The following is a 20,360-nucleotide window of genomic DNA, read 5'->3' as shown; positions in this document are numbered from 1 at the left end:
AATTCAATCAACGGACCAGCCAAATCGAACCGGTGCCTTCCTGCGGACAGAGATTTTCAGCAAAAACACCCCCCAAAAGACAGCCAGTCGCCCCAGTTTTAATTCAGACAGCTGAAATCCCTCTTCCCTTGCTGGATCGGCTGGACAACAACCCCCATAATCCCCTGCCTTTGGTCTTTTAAGACTCCTAATTCAGACAGGCAGCCAAAATCAAGCCACGCTCCAGCTTGGGACGAAACGGATTCTTTATTTCATCCGAGCAAAACAAAAAACAAAAAAGGCAAAACAACTACTCAAACTAATTGACTAGTCCTCAGTGTCAAAATGAAGGGGAATAAAAAAAGGTAAAGGGGAGGTGAAGGATGAGCTTTGGGTCACAAATGAGAGGAGATCTGTCCCGGAGGAACAGGCACTTTGGCCTTGAGGGAGTCTCTCCCGAAATAAATTATTAACATCTGTTTTTTTTTTTTAAATTAAAAACAGAAATTGTGGGGGTTTAATCATGGTATATCTTCAGCAGGCAGGCCTTGAGAGTACCCATGTATCGTTCCCAAAGTACTTGATGCCTGCAAGAGGAGAAAGCCAGAGGTCTGAAAAAGTCACGAGGATTGAAAATAAACACAGGCAGTCCTCGACTTACGACCATTCGTTTAGTGACTGTTCAGAGTTGCAATGGCGTTGGGGAAAAAGTGGTCTTAAGACCGTTGCAGCATCTCTGTGGTCACGTGATCAAAATTCAGACGCTTGGCCCCTGGCTCGTATTTATGACGGTCACAGAATCCCGGGGTCACGCGATCCTCTTTTTGCGACCTTCTGACAGGTCCATGGGAAAAGCCAGATTCACTTAACGACCGTGTCACTAATTTAACAATGGCAATAATTCACTCCACAACGAACAGTGGTACTGCAGTGGCCAAAGATTCGGGCAGTGAGGAGGTTGGGGAGGAACCTGGGCCAGTCCTGGAGTCTGGGGAAGGCTCTGAGGGGGGCTCTGTGTCAGAGGCAGAGAGAGGGCCAGGGCCGTCGGACAGTTATCAGCTGCCTTCGGAGTCGGACATCAGTGAGGCAGAAGAACAGCTGGAGCCTGTTCCCAGTGTGCGCATGCGCAGAGTTGCCAGACGAAGGGCACAGCTAAAGAACAGGGGTCGACTTGGGAGTAAGGCCACAGGTGAACGGTGAATGGCCCCTCCCAGAGGGAATAAAAGAGGAGCGAGAGGGGAGTGGAGTTTGCAGGAGACACTTAGTTTGCTTAATTGGTTCGTGACTCTCCTGGCCAGGTTTTGCAGAGATCGGCCTGGCAGCTCTCCAAGCCAGATAAAGTCTGTGACTGTAAATCCTCCCTTGAAAGACTTGGCTGGATAAAGTAAATAACAAAGTAAATTAAAGGTTTTTTTTGTTGGGATACAAGGAGTTTGTTTCTTGCAGGAGACTATTAGTTCAATTCATTAGCGTGAAGATCTCTTCCTGACTTCTTGCCAAGTAATTGCTGCTACAGCGTGGCGTTTAGAAGATATCGGCAGCTCTCCAAGCCTGATTAAAGTCCGTAGTTGTGAAATCTCTCGGAAAGACTGTCGGCCAGGACTTGGCTGGAGAGGATAGCAATAGCAATAGCAGTTAGACTTATATACCGCTTCATAGGGCTTTCAGCCCTCTCTAAGCGGTTTACAGAGTCAGCATATCGCCCCCAACAACAATCCGGGTCCTCATTTTACCCACCTCGGAAGGATGGAAGGCTGAGTCAACCCTGAGCCGGTGAGATTTGAACCGCTGAACTGCAGAACTGCAGTCAGCTGAAGTAGCCTGCAGTGCTGCATTTAACCACTGCGCCACCTCGGCTCTTGGAATTCCCTTTCACCTAAATAAAAGGGGTTTTATCGGGACAAGGAGTCGGCTTCGTGCTTTTCGGAAGCCTAGGTCAGCTCACGTACAACAGGGCAAGACTCACTTAAACCAAGGTCTCACTCAGCAACGGAAATTTCGGGCGCAATGGAGGTCGTAAGTCGAGGACTACCCATACTGCAGGCAAGCTGTGTGCGAAAGGCTTTTTACTCACCTGAACACTTCCAACGAGTGTGCGCTGGCCGTGTAGTGGGTCAGGAAAAGCTGCACATCGTTGGAGCTCCATTTGTCGGAACGGAACGGCTCCACAAACTTCGGAAAAATAAAAGAGAGCAAATATTTTTTTAAAAATCAAGTTCTCCTGGTAGGAAAAGTGATAATTTACTGTTGTGGCCCAGCAGGAGCCGTTGGAGCTGCCACCAGACTCCGACAGCGAGGAGCCCTATGAGTCGGCCCTGGAGGATGTGGAGGACCCTGGACAAGGTTCCGACTCCGAGCCGGGAGCAGAGAGACTGGTTGGCCACTAGGTGGCGCCTGAGCCTTGGATCAGTGGGGAGGAGGGAAGGGAGAGTGATCCGGACGCCAACAGTGAGTTGTTCCTGGATGCACGCCATCGAAGAGCTACTCGGCGTCAAGAACAACTACGTAATTACAGGAGGTAATTACGCTCAGCTGATGGTCATTAGGCTCCTCTCCAGACTATAAAAAAGACTGCTTGTGCCACGCCTTTCTTGCAGAAGTCAACGCTTTGACTAAAGAGAAACTAACTTGGCAGGCTGGATTGCTGCCAGAGTTAGTCTGAATTGCTGCTAAGGTTTGTCGGACTTGCTGCCAAGGTCCTTATCTGTTTGTTTACTTGGCTTTCAGCCACCGAGATTCTGGTCTTGTTATTAAAGGACATTCCATTTTACTCTTCTCTCGGCTTTCGTTACTGGACGGAGGAGGGGGTCAGAACAATTTACAAGGCTTGGAAAAGAGTGATTGGGCTTAGGACCACCACCACCACTCTGGTGAGCTTTGGAAAAAGGGCAGAGGCTGCATTCCCAGAAGGAGGAGGGGGGCTGGAGAAAGATCCCAGATCCCACAAAATCAGAGGTGGATCGAATAAATCTGAGCGGACACCACGCAGGGCCTAACGGGGCCTTCCGTTGGGTTAACCTTGTTCTCTTGCTTTAATATTAATATTTAATTCCTGGATGAATTTGAGGGAGCCTCGGTTTTGTGGTACTCCAGGATAATATTTCTCAATCTTGGCAACTTTTAGGATGGGTGGACTTCAATTCCCACAATTCCCTAGCCAACAGTCCTGGTTGGAGAATTCTGGGAGTTGAAGCCCACCCATCTTAAAGCATGCTGGCTTGGGAATTCTGGGAGTTGAAGTTCTCCCATCTTAAAACCTGTTGGCTGGGGAATTCTGGGAGTTGAAGTCCATCCATTTTAAAGCATGCTAGCTGGGGATTTCTGGGAGTTGAAGTCCATCCATCTTAAAGCACGCTGGCTGGGGAATTCTGGGAGTTGGAGTTCACCCATCTTAAAGGGCGCTGGCTGGGGAATTCTGGGAGTTGAAGTCCATCCATCTTAAAGCACGCAGGCTGGGGAATCCTGGGAGTTGGAGTTCACCCATCTTAAATCAAGCTGCCTGGGGAATTCTAGGAGTTGAATTTGATTTTAAAGTATGCCGGCTGGGGAATTCTGGGAGTTGAAGTCCACCCATCTTAAATCAAGCTGCTTGGGGAATTCTAGGAGTTGAATTTGATTTTAAAGTATGCCGGCTGGGGAATTTTGGGAGTTGAAGTCCACCCATCTTAAATCAAGCTGCCTGGGGAATTCTAGGAGTTGAATTTGATTTTAAAGTATGCCGGCTGGGGAATTCTGGGAGTTGAAGTCCACCCATCTTAAAGCATGCTGGCTGGGGAATTCTGGGAGCTGTAGTTTTAAAAAGTATAAATGTTAGGCAGCTGAAAACCCACATTCCCAGGGCCGGGAAATGGCTCACACTACCTTTTCCACTAGATCAATGAAAAAATCCCGCACGTCTTTGTTGTGGGTGAGCTTCGAGGCGATGTTGATCAAAGCCCGACTGAGATTCTGCAAGAGAGACAGGCGGCTATATAAATTTGATTAAAATAATCAAACAACAGAAAGTAAAGTCAAATAAAAATAAAACCTATAAAATAAAGACATGAAATAAAGTAAAACGTCAACAAGGAACACTATTCCCCAACCGTAGCAATTTTAAAAGATCTGTGGACTTCCAACACCCAGATTGCCAATCACAGCAATCACAAGGTAGCGTTTCCCAACGGCAGCCGTTTTTGAGATGTGTGGACTTCAGTTCCCAGAATTCCCCAGCCAGCAACATCTCAAAATGGCTGCCGTTGGGAAACACTGCTTTAAATTGAAGGGTCAAGAAATGCTATGTTGGATGAAGTGTTGCTGGCTGGGGGAATTCTGGGAGTTGAAGTCCACTCATCTTGACACATTACACCTTGAAAACCCTTTTAATCCTTAAAAAAACAAACACTTTTTTACAAAATCCACATTTTGCAGTTTAACTGGTGTTTCCCCCTCCCCCCCAAAAAGGCACAATGGCTCCTCCGTGTGGCCAGCCAGTAAATAACAGCTCACAAACACTTCCCGATTTATAATGATTTTGGAGAACAATTCAGATCCTGCTCAATTTTTTTTCTCTATTACCTAACAAGGAGGTTGTGGGAACAAAAGGAGGTGTGTGTCAGGATTCAAACTCTGTGTTCTGACCTAGGCCTCTCAAGAGCATGAAACAAACTCCTTGTTGTCCCGAAAAAAAACCCTTCTATTAATTGACTGTGAATTCTGCTCATTCACATCCAGCAAAGTCTTTCAAGGGAGGATTTATGGTCACAGACCTCATCTGGCTTGGAGAGCTGCCAGGCCGATCTCTGCAAAACTTGGCCAGGGGTTTCGGAGAGTCACGAGCCAATGAAGCGAAATAATGGTCTCCTGCAAACTCCACTCCCCTTTCGCTCCTCTTTTATTTCCTCTGGGAGGGGCCATTCATCGTCCACCTGTGGCCTTCCTCCCAAGTCGATCCCTGTTCTTTAGCTGTTCCCTTCGTCTGGCAGCTCTGCGCATGCGCACACTGGGAACAGGCTCCAGCTGTTCTTCTGCCCCACTGATGTCCGACTCCGAAGGCAGCTGATAACTGTCAGACGGCCCTGGCCCCCTCTCTGCCTCCGACACAGAGCCCTCATCAGAGCCTTCCCCAGACTCCAGGACTGGCCCAGGTTCCTCCCCAACCTCCTCACTGCCCGAATCTGCTGCCAGCTTCCCAGGCCGCTGATGGGCCTGAGTCCCAGTAGGACCCACCTTAAAATTGGCTTCCATCTCACTGAAGACCGAGATTTTCCCCCGCAGTGCTGTGCACACCAGGCTGTGGAGTTAAGTATAAAAAAGGAAGAAGTAGGAAGAATGCGGGAAATTTTTAGAGAAAGCCCCCCCCTCAAGTGCCTATTCCAAGCTTCTAGTGCAACCCCCTGCTCAAGCAGGAGACCCTATACCATTCCAGACAAATGGCTGTCCAATCTCTTCTTAAAAACCTCCAGTGATGGAGCACCCGCAACTTCTGGTGGCGAGCCGTTCCACTGGCTCATGATTTTAAAAAGATTTTAAAGTGTGACACGCTTCCTCCCGAAACGTGTAACCCTCTGAGATGGCAATTCTCCCCCGAAGTGAAACAAAATAGGGAATTCTCAAGTTACGACTGTTAACGGAGGCTGTCCACTTCGGATGGAAGTCGAAACAGTCGCAAAACGGGGCTGGCCGTAGGTACAGCCGGCCCCGATTTTACAATGTGTTTGTGACAGTCTTTTGAGTGAAGCCACTGTTCCCTGCAGCGTGGTTTTGCCAAAAATTTGGAAATGGATTCTGATTTTTGGCAAAAACGGTGATAAAACACAGTGGCGCAAATACCGGAGGAAGCAAATGTCTATAAAAACAGACTTTGTTGCTCAGGATTTAAAGGGTAAGTGTGTGAAATGTCAAGATCCCAAGTTGTAAGTCCCTTGGTCATAACTCCAAAACGGGTGTCAGGCCTGCAGCCATCTTTTCTTTTGGATCTTTGGCCTGCCACACCATTATTCTACTAGGCATTTTCTGCTGTGGGAAAATGGGAGGTGGGGATTGTATGGAGTTAGATGCGATGTAGCCATAACAACATTCCTTCCAGAAATCCAAGGTCATCCTTTGTTCTTTGCACTTCTGCACCTGACCGGAAGTGGATGGGTGGAAGCTGCCAGCGTGGCAGTGGGAGATTGGACCATGGGATGGACTTGTGGGTGGGGGTGGGGGGCAAGATCTAGAACTTTCAACTGGGTGGGGAAAACCGGGAAGCTTTTTCCAGCTGTGCCAACATGGCTCTCTTGATAAATTGGAACTTTGAGGAATCCTTTCCCTTGGACTCTGATTTACTTTTCGATGCTATTTGGAACCCTGACGACGGGTTGCTAAAAGGACCAGTTGTTAAGTTGAGGAGTTCAACCCGGCGTTCTGCTCTCTCTCTCTCTCTCTCAAACTTAGGGACAAGGAGCTAGTCCTCAGCGTTCTCCGAGGAATGAGACTGCCCTGAAGTTTGCTGTACCTCACCCAAAGGAGTTTTGTTGACTTCCTCTATGGTTGTGATTAACCACTCAAAAAAGTCTTGGGACAGAGTGAAAAAATTGTAAAATTAATATTTAATTCATAGCTGCCTCCAGCCGGCTCCTTATTCATCTGCTTTTTTACAGGACAAGCGCAAAACTCTAATATGTCTTGTGCCTAACCAAAGCTTGGATTCTGGCAAGCCCCCTCCCCTCCCAGGACCCCTGTCGGTATACCTCTTGTGCAGGTCTAGTAGATCTTTGTCGGCAATCAGAACTTTTAACTCCTTCAGGCCCTGTAAAAATTCTTTATCCAAATCGACGTCCATGTCATCTACGTTGGTATCTGCCGGGACAAATGAAGTGAGTCATTTTGTTGCACACCTGAGCTTCGAAGTTTTTGTTGTTGTTGTTTTACTTTTTAAGCATTTTTTTTTATTACAGATTCTCTGGAAACACAGGGGTGGGGGCCCATTTTGCTCCCCAGGCCAAAAATGGGTGGGGGGGGTGTAGAGAAAGAAAGAAAGAAAGAAAGAAAGAAAGAAAGAAAGAAAGAAAGAAAGAAAGAAAGAAAGAAAGAAAGAAAGAAAGAAAGAAAGAAAGAAAGAAAGGATGGAATGAGGGAGGGAGGGAGGGAAGGAAGGAAGGAAGGAAGGAAGGAAGGAAGGAAGGAAGAAGGGAGAAAGGAAGAAAAAGAAAGAAAGGGAGGGAGGGAAAAAGGAGAGGAAGGAAGGACAACAAACCTGGCACTAGACTCAGCTTCAGAGGATAATCCAGGGCTGGAAGGGACCTGGAGGTCATCTAGTCCAACCCCCTGCTCCAGAAGGACAGTTAAAGTGACTGTCTTTTGATCCCCCAGTCACATGGCTACATAGCCACGCCCAACCAGTCACATGACCACCGCCACCAAGCCACGCCCACAGAACTGGTAGTTTAAAAAAATTAGATTTCACCATTGGGTCAGCGCTGCTGTTAAGCCTACAACAAACCATCCCTGCGGGTGCAACAGTCCCTGAATTCCCGCTGGAGAAGGGCCTGGTCTCCTCCGGGGGGCCTGCCCCACCCCATATCCTGAAGGATCTGCCCTCTTACCCATCGCCCCCAAAGTCCAATTCTCGATCATCTGTTCAGCACAGTAGGCGAAATCCTCGAAGCTCAAATACTGCAGTTTCTTCTTCCCGGTTTCAAAGCGGCTGTTGGCGAAGAATACAATGGCGGCGTAGTCCCTAAAGGGGTGGGGGAGAAGATTTGGGGGTTTAAGCCAGGACAGCTTAACCACTAGGACAGCTGGTCAGCAAAGGAAGGGCCTCTACATCAGCATGTCTCAACCTTCGCAATGTTAAGATACGTGGGACTGAGATTCCCAGAATTCCCCAGCCAGCAAGGCTAGCGCTGGGATTCTGGGAGTTGGAAGTCCGTGTATCTTAAGAGTTGCTAAGGTTGAGAAACATTATGCTGACACATTTTAAGAAAGGTGGGCCTCAACTCACGTGCTGGCTGGGGAATTCTGGGAGTTTGTCTGCATATCTTAAGGTTGAGGGATACTGCTGTACGTGTGTGTGTGAGAGGGGGGGAGAGTGAGCAGGAGGGGGAGAGACAGAGAGAGAGAGATGGAGTGGAGAGAAGATGGAGAGAAGACAGGGAGGGGGGGAAAGAGAGACAGAGAGAGAGAGACAGAGAAAGATACACACACACAGAGAGAGACATAGACAGAGAAAGACAGAGAGACAGAGAGACAGAGAGAGAGAGAGAAACTGAGACAGAGAAAGAGAGAGAGAGACAGAGAAACAGAGAGAGACAGACAGAGAAACAGAGACAGAGACAGAGAGAAACAGAGAGACAGAGACACAGAGAGTGAGACAGAGACACAGAAAGACACAGAGAGAGAGAGAGAGAGACAGAGACAGAGAAAGAGAGAGACACAGAGAGAAACAGAGAGAAACAGAGAGAGAGAGAGAGAGAGACAGAGAGAAACAGAGAGAGACAGAGACACACAGAGAGAGACAGAGACACACAGAGAGAGACAGAGAAACAGAGAGAGACACAGAGAGAGACACAGAGAGAAACAGAGAGACAGAGACACACAGAGAGAGACAGAGACACACAGAGAGAGACAGAGACACACAGAGAGACAGAGAGAGAGACAGAGAAACAGAGAGAGACACAGAGAGAGACACAGAGAGAAACAGAGAGAGACAGAGACAGACAGAGAGTGAGACAGAGAAACAGAGAGAAAGAGACACACACAGAGACACAGAGAGACAGAGAAAGAGAGACACAGAGAGAAACAGAGAGAGACAGAGACAGAGAGAGACAGAGACACACACAGAGAGTGAGACAGAGAGACAGAGAGAAAGAGACACACAGAGAGACAGAGAGAGGGAGAGAAAGAAGGAGAGAGAGAGAGAGATAGAGGTATCTTGAATTGCACAAAATTCTGCAGGTAAACTTGAGGGAGGGAAGGAGGGAGAACGTGCAAGAAACAGAGAATTCTCTGGTGGACTGGTTGCCCAGAATCTGGGACTCATAGAATCATAGGGCTGGAAGGGACCTTGGAGATCTTCTAGTCCAACCCCACTCCACCCCAGCCAAAGTTAAGAATCCTAATAACTCTACCTTGAGCACATTACATCCCCCATGCTTATTTCCGTACCTGGCTAACCGATCGGAAAGCAAGAAATGCTGTTGAATATTTTCTACCAGCGACCCGCGTAATTCTTCCACGGCTTTGAAAACCCGCTTGAAATTGTCAAACTGAAACGGAAGGGGAAAAAACCAACACTTGACGCAATCGTGGGAGGCAAACCATACTTGTCTGGGGTTGCAAAATAATAATAATAATTATCATCATCATCAGGGGTGTGGTTGCACCTTGTCCGACTAACCAATTTAATTTTATTTCCATCCCATCTTTAGTACAAACGAACTGTATTTACAAGATTCTGGATCATCAAGCACCTGGAAAATATATTTGCTTTTCACGCCAGTCTGTCAAAGAGTTACTGAAAGCTAGTTTTTTTTTTTCAACTCACCTGTCGGCGGCAACTTTTAAGGGTCACCCCAGTTTTGGCACTGATATCATCCAGATCTTTCTTGGTTCCTTTTGATAGCTTTTTCCCCAGCACCTCACGGACGAAAGCAGCATTGAAGGCATAATACCTGGGAAGGAATAAAACATTACTACCATTTATTTAATTACTTCCTTCTAAATTAACAAAGAAATAGAATCCTAGGGCTTGAAGGAACCTGGGAGGTCTCCTAGTCTAAAACTTTCCACCATCTTGGTCAAATGGCTGTCCAATCTCTCTCTCTCTCTTTTAATAGTTTTTATTAAATGTTTTAAAAAGAACAGGAAAAACAATACAAAGACAAAACAAATAAAATCACAACCAATATAATATACTTCTAAAGCTTCTCGTATCGGCATGTATGTTCTGCTTTTGTAGTTTACTACTCAATTTTTACCTTCTTGTACTTTTTAACAATTCTAATAGTACTGAATATAGCTATATTATAGTCTGAAAGTACGGAGCATAGGATCAAATTTTACATCTATACGTATATACATTTTTCTTCATACTGTATAATCCATAGTTTTCAAAACTTTTATTTCTTGTTTTGGCTTCTATTCTCTAGCCGTTTGTACAGTCCATTCCAAATTTTATAATAGTCCAACTCTTTTCTTCATTCCATGGTCATCCTGTTCATTTCAGCACATTTGAGTATCTTCCTAATTACCATATCGTGTGTGGCAGTGGTGGGTTTCAAAAATTGTTCGAACCTACTCTGTGGGTGTGGCCTCCTTTGTGGGAGTGGCTTGCCACCCCATGTGACTGGATGGGAGTGGCTTGCCGCCCATGTGACCCGATATGAAGATGCCGACGACACTTGTCAGAATCACCTAAAATTACCTGACACGCAGCACTGGCATAAATAAGGATATGATGTAAACTTGTTTTTTAAAAGGCATCTTTGGTTTGCGTTAAAACAACTTCCACACACGCAATGTTCTGATTGCACCACAAACGCAGTAGTCATCCTTACCTTTCACAGAGGCACTGAGTTTTATAAATATGGGCATGATAGTGTAGAATAATCATATCCAAGGACCAGTGGTGGGTTTAAAAAAATTTAGGAACCTCTTCTGTGGGTGTGACCTGCTTTCCGGGTCCACTGGTGGAACCTCTTCTAACCGGATCGGTAGATTTGACGAACTGGTTCTGCCGAATAGGTGCGAATTGGTAGGAACCCACCTCTGGTGTGTGGGGAGGAGGTAGTGTTTTGTTTCCAATCTTGCACAAAGGCAATTCTAGCAGCGGTTAGTGATATATTGTTATATATATAATGCAGTGGTGGGATTCAAATAGTTTAACAACCGGTTCTCTGTCCTAATAACCAGGTGGGTAGGCGGGGCTTAGTGGTCATGTGACCGTGTGGGCATGGCCAACTCAATATTACTCAGGTCGATGGGCACTTCGCCTTAGCTGTTTACAATGTAATAAGGGTTAACCGGAGAGGCAGTTTCTATAAGCAGGGCAATGAAGATTAGGCTAGAAACAACACCAGAATGTTTCCTTCCTGCCTTCCTTACAGGATTAGCCCTGTAAAGCGGGAAAAAACCAAAAGAAGATTTCTTCCAACAACCGGTTCTCTGAACCTCTTAGAAAGTTAAGAACCGGTTCTCCCGAATAGGTGCGGACTGGCTGAATCCCACCACTGATATAATGTTATATATATATTGATATTTCTTATCCATCTCTGGGTATAATATACCTAGTAAACATCATTTCAATGATATCCTTTGTTCTATAATTCCTTCCAGCCAATCCTTAATTTTAAACCAATATTTCCTGGCATGGGGGGGACATGTCCACCACATATGATAAAATGTTCCAGATTCACGTCCAATCTCTTTTTAAAAACCTACAGTGATGAAGCACCTACAACTTTTGAAGGCAAGCTGTCCCACTGGTTAACTGTTCTTATTTTCAAGAATTTTCTCCTTAGTTCTAGATTGCTTCTCGCCTTGATTAGTTGCCATCTGTTGCTTTTGGTGCTTTGGAGAATAGCTTGAGCCCCCCTGTAAGATCGCACCGGTTGGGCCTCCTCCAGGTGCCGTCAACCGGACAATGCCGGCTGGTGGTCCCCCGGGGGAGGGCCTTCTCTGTAGCTGCGCCGTCCCTGTGGAACGATCTACCCGTAGAGATCTGGACCTTTACCACTCTCCCGGCCTTCCATAAAGCCACCAAGACCTGGCTGTTCCAGCAGGCCTGGGGCTGTTGATTAATATCCAGCCCCACTTAGACAGAATGGATGATGTGTTAATTTTAATAATTGTATCTCTTATCTTAAATTTTTAAATGCTTTTTTATCTTGCCTGTGAGCCGCCCAGAGTCCCAATGGGAGTGGGCGGCATACAAATTTTATTAAACTGAAACTGAAACTGTTCTTTGGGCAGCCCCTCAAATATTGGAAGACAGCGATCATATCCCCCATGGTCCTTCTTTTCATTAGACTAGACATACCCAGTTCCTGCAACCGTTCTTCTTATGATAGAACCTTCGGATCCCTTAGCCTTCTCAAATAAACAAATCCTGATTTTACTTTTCAAACCTGAGTTATATTATTCTGTAGTAAAGCAACTATATTTACATAGGGTTTTTTTTGCCCCAGGTTATTGCAGCAAGACTTAATCTCCAAGTTTTATTCTTACAACTGTCCTGTGAGGTAGACTATCTATAGGGTGTATATGTAAAAGAGCCGTGGTGACGCAGTGGTCCACAGCCAGGAGTTCGATCCTGACCAGCTCCAGGTTGACTCAGCCTTCCGTCCTTCTGAGGTCATTAAAATGAGGACCCAGATTGTTGGGGGCAAGAGGCTGACTCTGTAAACTGCTTAGACAGGGCTGGAAAGCACTGTGAAGCGGTATATAAGACTTATTGCTATTCCCCTTCCTTCCTTTCTCCCTCATCTCCCCTCCCTCCCAGTGGTTAGAATGCAATATTGTAGGCTAACTCTGCCCACTGCCAGGCGTTCAATTCTGACCAGCTCAAGGTTGAGACTCAGCCTTCCGTCCTCTGAGGTTGGTAAAATGAGGTCCCAGGGGCCATTTTATCCACTACCGATGACCTAGCGTTGCCTGGGTATTTATAGGGGGAAAATGTCCATAATTTCTCATGTTGGATTTTCCCCCTTACCAGAGGGAGCCCCCTTGTGGAGTACTGTGAAGCTGGCAAGTCCAGTGCGCTGTACAGTAGAAGCCATTTTACGTCAGTATGGTAGAAGCTGTTTTGAGGCACAACAGGCTGTCTCTTAACAGAACACACACACACACACGAGGAGTGTTAGGGAGGATCTTACCCCCACAGTATTTGTTTCCAGAGAGTAAGTTATCTGTGTACCAAGTTTGGTTGAAATTGCTCCAGGCGTTCCAGAGTTATGCTGGTACACACATACACAGACACACATACACATTTTTATAGATATAGATTCGCCAGCTCACCTTTCGATTAGCATTGTCTGCCGGCAAGGCGGGATCTGGAAAAGCAGCTGGTTCAGCAGCTTGGGGGGAGAATGGAGGAGCCGTTCGAGCATGTAAAAGGTGCGGTAGTGATCCATGGTGTCGCTCTGGAGGACGTCAACCGTGGCGCCCGTCTGCTCCAAGATGCCAGAACGCAGCCTAAGGGAGACGGCATCGTCGACTGGGGAAAACCAAGAGGGGAAGGTTTGTCTCAAGAAATGAGATTTCACATGGTGGGAAGATTCCTGGAGCGTAAACATCTGTGCCTGGCTTTAAGACTCATGTCACCAATCGCAGCCAAGAAAAAGCATGCACAGAGCCACAGTGAAGCACGTTAATTTCGCGAAACTTTCTTCCTGGAAACATTGCACTGCTAATTAGAGCTTTTAAAACTTATGCTAGACCGATGTTAGAGTACTGTTCAACTGTTTGGAATCCCCGCCACATATCTGACATTTATTTGTATTTGTATTTTGTATTTTATTAATATTTCAAACAATCGGGCAGGTTCAGAAGTATTTCATGAGAAAAATCTTGCACTCTTCTGGGCACAATAGAATTTCTTATGTTACTAGGCTCAAAATTCTCCGTTTGGATAATTTAAGAGCTTGCGGTCAGACCCACCGTATTTTTCGGAGTATAAGACGCACCTTTTCCTCCCATAAAAAGAGGGTGAAAATCTGGGCGCGTCTTATACACGGAATACCGCATTTTTGGCCTCCTGAAACCCCGCCCCCTTCACAAAAGTGGCCGTGGAGGGTTTGGGAAGCCTGCAAAGTGCTCCTGAGGGCTGGGGTGGGCAAAAAGAGTGAAAAACGAGCCGTTTTTTGCTCGTTCCTCCCCCCCCCAGCCCCCAGTAGCATTTTGCAGGCATCTCAAAGTCTCTGCATGCCCCATTTTTCACAAAAAAATGAGGCGTGCAAGAGGGTTTGGGAGGTCTGCAGAGTGCAAAACCTTTTTCTTTTAAAATTTACCTCTTCAAAATCTTGGTGCATCTTATACTCCGGTGCATCTTATACGCCAAAAAATATGGTATGTATTGCATGCAAAATTATATGTAGTAATGTTTTACCTGTAAATGACTTTTTCTGTTTTAATTGCAATAATACGTGTGCAAATAACTGCTTTAAACGCAGCGTAAATCACTTTAAACTTGACTGTAAGAAATACGATTTCTGTAATAGAGTTGTCAAAGTCCGGAATGCTGTACCTGATTCAGTTGTCTCAGCTACAAATTTTCACAGTTTCAATCACAAATGGACTTTCGTGGGCCTTACTTCATACTTAAGAGATCAGTAGAAGGTATGTGTGTGTGCATATGTGCACTAATGTGCCTATGATCCCTGTCATTGTATTTTTATTCTCTTACTCTTGCTATCATTTTTGTTTGACAAATGCCAATAAATAAATAAACATGTAAGAATTCAGTTCATGTTCTCCTAGGTTGCTAGTAAAGATCATCTACTTCAGAGTTTCTCAAATGTGGGGTGGACTTCAAACACACCCACCCACCCAGAAGTCCCTACCCAGCATGCTCACCAGAGCCGAGGTGGCGCAGTGGTTAAATGCAGCACTGCAGGCTACTTCAGCTGACTGCAGTTCGGCTGTTCAAATCTCACCGGCTCAGGGTTGACTCAGCCTTCCATCCTTCCGAGGTGGGTAAAATGAGGACCCGGATTGTTGTTGGGGGCAATATGCTGACTCTGTAAACCGCTTAGAGAGGGCTGAAAGCCCTATGAAGCGGTATATAAGTCCAACTGCTATTGCTATTGCTGCTATTTAAGATAGGAAGACTGGATGGGGAATTCTGAGAGATAAACTCCGCCCATCTTAAAGCATGATGGTTGGGGGATTCTGGGAGTTGAAGTCAACACGTCTTCAAATTGCCAAGGTTGGGGACCCCTGTCTTAGATCAGGATTACTCAACCCCTGCAGCTTTAAAATGGGTGGACTTCAACTCCCAGAATCCCCCAGCCAGCATGCTTTAAGATAGATGGACTTCAACTCCCCAAAAATCCACAGCTAAGGTATTTTAAGATGGGTGGATTTAAACTCCCAGAGCTCCCCCAACCAACTGAAGAATTCTGGGAGCTAAAGTCCTTCTTATCTTCAAGTTGCCAAGGCTGAGAAACATCGTTGCATATTGTCTTTTTCACGAGAAACAGACATGAAGGACCGAGACTTACCAGAATATCCATCTAGCCACAGTTGATAGACTTCTTCGTCGATCAAGGTGGTGTTCCCCACAAAAATGTCCAGATTGCTGGTCATGATTAATGGAGTCCCACTCTTCAGGCACAGAATCTCTTGCTGGCATCAAGGTGCACCTCACAGCCTGCAAGGTAAGCAGAGAAATTAAGTTTCTAGTCCACAAGCTCTTTTTTCCCCACTTCAGAGACCTTCCCAGCCACAGCACCCAAGAATTCTTCCCACATTTGGAGTTTTCTCAGCCTGGTTGTTAAGTTCTTGTGTTTTATGGAATTCAACGGGCCAAATGCCCCAAAAAATATTGAACTGAAGGAAGGAATTTTTTTCAAATAAAACCACTCTAGGTCTCCACAGAAAGGAAGAGGATGGTTTGAACACGCGCCCGAAAGCAAGCATAAGTGGTGTCGAAATGTATTAAATTTATTATTAGTATTATTTCTTTTATTCATTAAAAATGAAACTCAGTCAAGTGAACATTTAAAGATGCGTCACAAATACTGGTGCTAATGGTTGATAGAGGTTGCTACCAGCGTCCTAGGTATCAACCAAGTACCTATCTTCTTAAAATATATGATATTCCTAGTAGCGCAATTTTTTGCAGTGCCGCTGGTGTTATTCCAGGATGCTGCAAATTATTATTATTATTTATATAAAATAAATATTATATAATTATTATATTATTATATTATTATAATATATATATATATTATTCATGAAGCACAAAATTATGCCAACTGACTGATGCTAATGGTTGATATGGGTTGCTGCCAGCGTCCTAGGTATCAACCAAGTACCTTCTTAAAATATACTATTAATAATAATAATTATTATTATTATACGACGTCCTAAGCCCCTGGGTGGGGCCCGACTAGTAATCAATGCCAAATCCGGCGAAACAACTGGCCGCTGTGATACAATTCTGTTGTTGCAAATAATAATAATATTTATATTTAATATATTAATATTAATTTAAAATTGTGCATTTTCACAGCCGAGAATGAGAGTCATCAAAATCCTGCTAGATTTTTACACACTTGGGGGGAATGGACCCTTTTAAAAAAACACCTTTTTCCAAAGAAAGGGATGGGGATTCAATCATATATGAAAGAATACCCTCTAGGAAAGGTGCAGATCTTAGTTTTTAAATGCTATTTTATAGGAGGAGTTAAAAATCTGATTAATATTTATAATTTTATCATATTTATAATTCCCCCCCTCTTTTTCTTGAACGCCCTTCTTGAGCTTTTATTATTATTCCCCTCCTCGCTTTACAGACTTTGTCCAGCCATTTTGCTCCAGGGACGGGGCGAGGCACTCTGTGCATGCTCAGAGGCACCCAAGCCTTGGAAGACAGGAACCCTCCCCTCATGCTGGATAGAGCCTCCCCGTCTCTTCCCGGCTCGTTCAGCGGCCCATCTCCGCAGAAAAAGCCCGGCCCCCCAAGCCCCAAACGGCCTCCCTCGATATCCATCCATTTCTCCCCTTTCCAGCTGCAAAAAAATCCCACCAGCGGCCATTTTCACGTGACCCGCTCCAGGCAGAATCTCTTCCGGGTTGCCGCCTGCCTGGATGGGATTTGCGCATGCGCTACCTTTTCTTTTTTTTTTTTCTCCCCCCGCCGTGTTCTCTGTTTCCATCTTTACCACTGGCATGGGCGGCGGGTTGACGAAAGCCTGTCAGGCGGCCCTTGCCAGGGGTAAAGATGAAAGCCGAGACTACGGCGGGGAAAAGGCAGCGCATGCGCAAACCCCGTCCCTATGTATAGTTCATATATGGGTCATGTTAATACGCCTATGATGGGGCTTATGGGAGTTGTGATCCGATGCATTTCAGAGGAGGCTTCCCTAGGGTGATTAAGTCTTTTGGAAGGAGTAGTATAAAATAAAATTTAAAAAGTATACACACACATTTTGAGCCCTAAAATGGGACTGGAAAATAACAAGAATAGAATAGAATAGAATAGAGCAGAACAGAACTAAGGACTAATAACATGATTAATGAGTTTTGTGCACTTTTAAAAAATTGATTCCTCTGGGCTTTGGGCCTGGAAACAGTGCTGAAGCTGAGGACTAGAAGCATGATTAATTCATTGTTTTGTGGATATTAAAAGGCAGATCCCTTTGGGCTTTGGGACTCCACTTTGGGCCTGGAAATAGTGCGGAAGCTGAGGACTAGAAGGAAGATTAATTCATTGTTTTGTGGATATTAAAAGGCAGGTCCCTTTGGGCTTTGGGACTGCGCTTTGGGCCTGGAAATAGTGCGGAAGCTGAGGACTAGAAGGATGATTAATTCATTGTTTTGTGGATATTAAAAGGCAGGTCCCTTTGGGCTTTGGGACTGCACTTTGGGCCTGGAAATAGTGCGGAAGCTGAGGACTAGAAGCATGATTAATTCATTGTTTTGTGGATATGAAAAGGCAGGTCCCTTTGGGCTTTGGGACTGCACTTTGGGCCTGGAAATAGTGTGGAAGCTGAGGACTAGAAGGATGATTAATTCATTGTTTTGTGGATATTAAAAGGCAGATCCCTTTGGGCTTTGGCACTGCGCTTTGGGACTGGAAATAGTGCAGAAGCTGAGGACTAGAAGGATGATTAATTCATTGTGCATATAAAAGAGTGGGTCCATTTGGGCTTTGGGGCTAGAAACTGAGGACTAGAAGCATGATTAATTCACTGTTTTGAGCATTGAAGAATATCAATCCCTTTGTGCTTTTAAATAAAATCTCATTTATTCATCAGTTATTCTGCCACCTCTCAGCATGGGGCACATCCAGAGTTTTGGCTCCTCACATTATAACCAAGTATTGCATTTGTGTTTTTGTAAATCCACAAAATAAGCACCTTTCTTTCCAAATAGGGATTTCTTTAACTACCACACCACTCATCCCCAGCGGCCGGCATAAAAGAATGGGAGATGCCACTCAACATGCTGGGTGGACCCGGATGGAGAAAGGCTGAAACAGAAGGGTTAACTTTCAAAGCAGGAGTGTTATAACTGAACTCTATTATCATCCAGGTAAGGAGTGCAACGACCATCATCCTCAGCCAATGTACACCGTGTACAATGACAGTGCCACCATCATCAATAGGAGGCAGTTGCCAAGTCTCTCCATTTTGATTGGGGGGAGGGGGGCTTGGCATTCTTGCAATGGTCTTAAGTGTGAACAATGGCCATCACTTTTTTTTCAGTGCTGTTATAACTCCGGTCATTAAGTGAATTGCCATAAGTCGACGGCTATCTGTATTTATGCGGTGCCTGGTTGTGTGTGGCTTTTAGTTGTCAATTGAGGGGGTTGATGGAGTGGGAAGGGGCATGTTAAATAAACACAGACCAAGCCTTCCACTGGTAGAACCATCTGGTGCCTTCTCTCTTCCGCAGCAAAATTGGAGTCTCCCTGCTTTGAGCCCCCCAGGGTCTCTGCCTGCAGACTCCATCCATCCAGGAATTCCTTTCTGTTTTCCTTTTAATACCAGAACTGTCAAAAAAAACCCAAAACCCCAAGCAGCCAGGAAGACACCGAGTTCTACTTGGCAAGGCACAGTCATGTCAAAAATAAAAATATTTGGATTTCTCTCTCTCTCTCTCTCAATCTTTTAAGGTTCCTGGCCTGGCTCGCATCCTTTTGAATCTTGCCAACTCTGGAGGAAAAACAATTGAAAGGCGTCTTGGCTTAAACATCTTGCTGATCTGTCTTTTTCCCTGACAAGGGGTGGGGTGGGGTGGGAATTGGGAAATTTGAAAAGAGGGTTGAAGGCGTGCTAAGAATCAGTGCCACATTTTGGAGGATCATGGACAAAACCTCAAGGGAGCCAGCCCAGGGCAGAGTTCAGGTTTCAGCGTGTGGCAGAAAACTCCAACTCACAACCACAATGGACGTTTCCGACGTTTCTGTTGTTAAACAAGACCTTTGAGAAGTGAGTTTTGTTGTCCCACTTTATGACCTTGACTCAACCTTTCATTCTTTCAAGGTCAATAAAATGAGGACCCGGATTGTTGGGGACAAGAGGCTGATTCTGTAAACCGCTTAGAGAGCGCTGTAAAAGCACTATGAAGTGGTATATAAGTCTAAGCTACTTCTATGGCCCTTCCTTCCTTCCTTCCTTCCTTCCTCCCTCCCTCCCTCCCTCCTTCCCTCGCAGTGGTTAAAATGCATTTTTGAAAACTAATTCTGCCCACTGCCAGCGGTTCGATCCTGACAGGCTCAAGATTGACTCAGCCTTCCATCCTTCTGAGGTCATTAAAATGAGGACCCAGATTGTTGGGGGACAAGAGGCTGACTTTGCAAACTGCTTAGAGAGGGCTGAAAAGCACTGTGAAGCTTTTAAGTCTAAATGCTATTGCTATCTCCCTTCCTTCCTTCCTTCCTTCCTTCCTTCCTTCCTTCCTTCCTTCCTTCCTTCCTTCCTTTCCTTCCTTCCTTTCCTTCCTTCCTTCCTTCCTTCCTTCCTTCCTTCCTTCCCAGTGGTTTGAATGTAGCATTGCAGGCTAATTCTGCCACTGCCAGCAGTTTGATCCTGACCGGCTCAAGGTCAACTCAGCCTTTTGTCCTTCCGAGGTCAATAACCCAGACTGTAACCCACCCGAATGGTATGAATGTTGTGTTTTTTTAATGACGTACTGTCCTACGTGTTAAATGTTTGTTCCCCCCCCCCCTTTTCGAGTTGTAAGCCGCCCTGAGTCCCCCCAGGGAAAAGGGCGGCATATAAATAAACTTCTCAAATTCTCTCTCAAATCTCAATAAAATGAGGACCCAGATTGTTGGGGGGGCAAGAGGCTGACTCTGTAAACCGCTTAGAGAGGGCTGTAAAAGCACTATGAAGTGGTATATAAGTGCTATTGCCCTTCCTTCCTTCCTTCCTTCCTTCCTTCCTTCCTTCCTTCCTTCCTTCCTTTCCTTCCTTCCTTCCCAGTGGTTTGAACTCAGCCTTTTGTCCTTCCGAGATGGGTAAAATGAGGACCCAGATTGTTGGGGGGCAAGAGGCTGACTCTGTAAACTGTTTAGAGAGGGCTGTAAATCACTATGAAGTGGTATAAGTATATAAGTATATAAGCGGTATATATATTGCTATTGCTCCTCCAAACAGATCCATAGAAAATTGGGTTTAAGGGGAAATTTATTTCTGACCGACTGGCCCATCAATCTAAACCTGGTTTGTGATGGTCCCTGGCTTTTAAGA

The 20,360-nt window shown here is 45.4% G+C and overlaps 1 protein-coding gene across 2 annotated transcripts; it reads right to left on the bottom strand.

The window, feature by feature from the left end:
* Positions 1-227: 227 nt before the first annotated feature.
* FIBP (FGF1 intracellular binding protein) lies at positions 228-16,742 on the bottom strand. Of its 2 annotated transcripts, XM_087705292.1 has the most exons (11): positions 16,691-16,742; positions 15,162-15,310; positions 12,958-13,156; positions 9,488-9,614; positions 9,109-9,209; positions 7,548-7,681; positions 6,693-6,801; positions 5,188-5,251; positions 3,841-3,927; positions 2,054-2,151; positions 228-566 (listed from the first exon to the last, which is right to left on the bottom strand). In XM_087705292.1, the coding sequence occupies exons 2-11, from the start codon at positions 15,244-15,246 to the stop codon at positions 497-499; spliced, it is 1,074 nt and encodes a 357-aa protein (XP_087561418.1). In that variant the 5' UTR covers positions 15,247-15,310; positions 16,691-16,742; the 3' UTR covers positions 228-496. The 2 variants fall into 2 exon arrangements, with proteins under 2 accessions (XP_087561418.1, XP_087561417.1); XM_087705291.1 differs by lacking the exon at positions 16,691-16,742 and having other exon boundaries at positions 15,162-15,674.
* Between the last annotated feature and the right edge of the window lie 3,618 nt (positions 16,743-20,360).

This window comes from Thamnophis sirtalis, unplaced genomic scaffold (assembly GCF_051295495.1).
Source record: "Thamnophis sirtalis isolate CommonGarterSnake01/CBP01778 unplaced genomic scaffold, rThaSir2_p1.2 scaffold_2, whole genome shotgun sequence".
Taxonomy (NCBI): Eukaryota; Metazoa; Chordata; class Lepidosauria; order Squamata; family Natricidae; genus Thamnophis; species Thamnophis sirtalis.
Note: the sequence above shows the minus strand (reverse complement) of the source record. Positions and strands in the feature narration are given on the sequence as shown.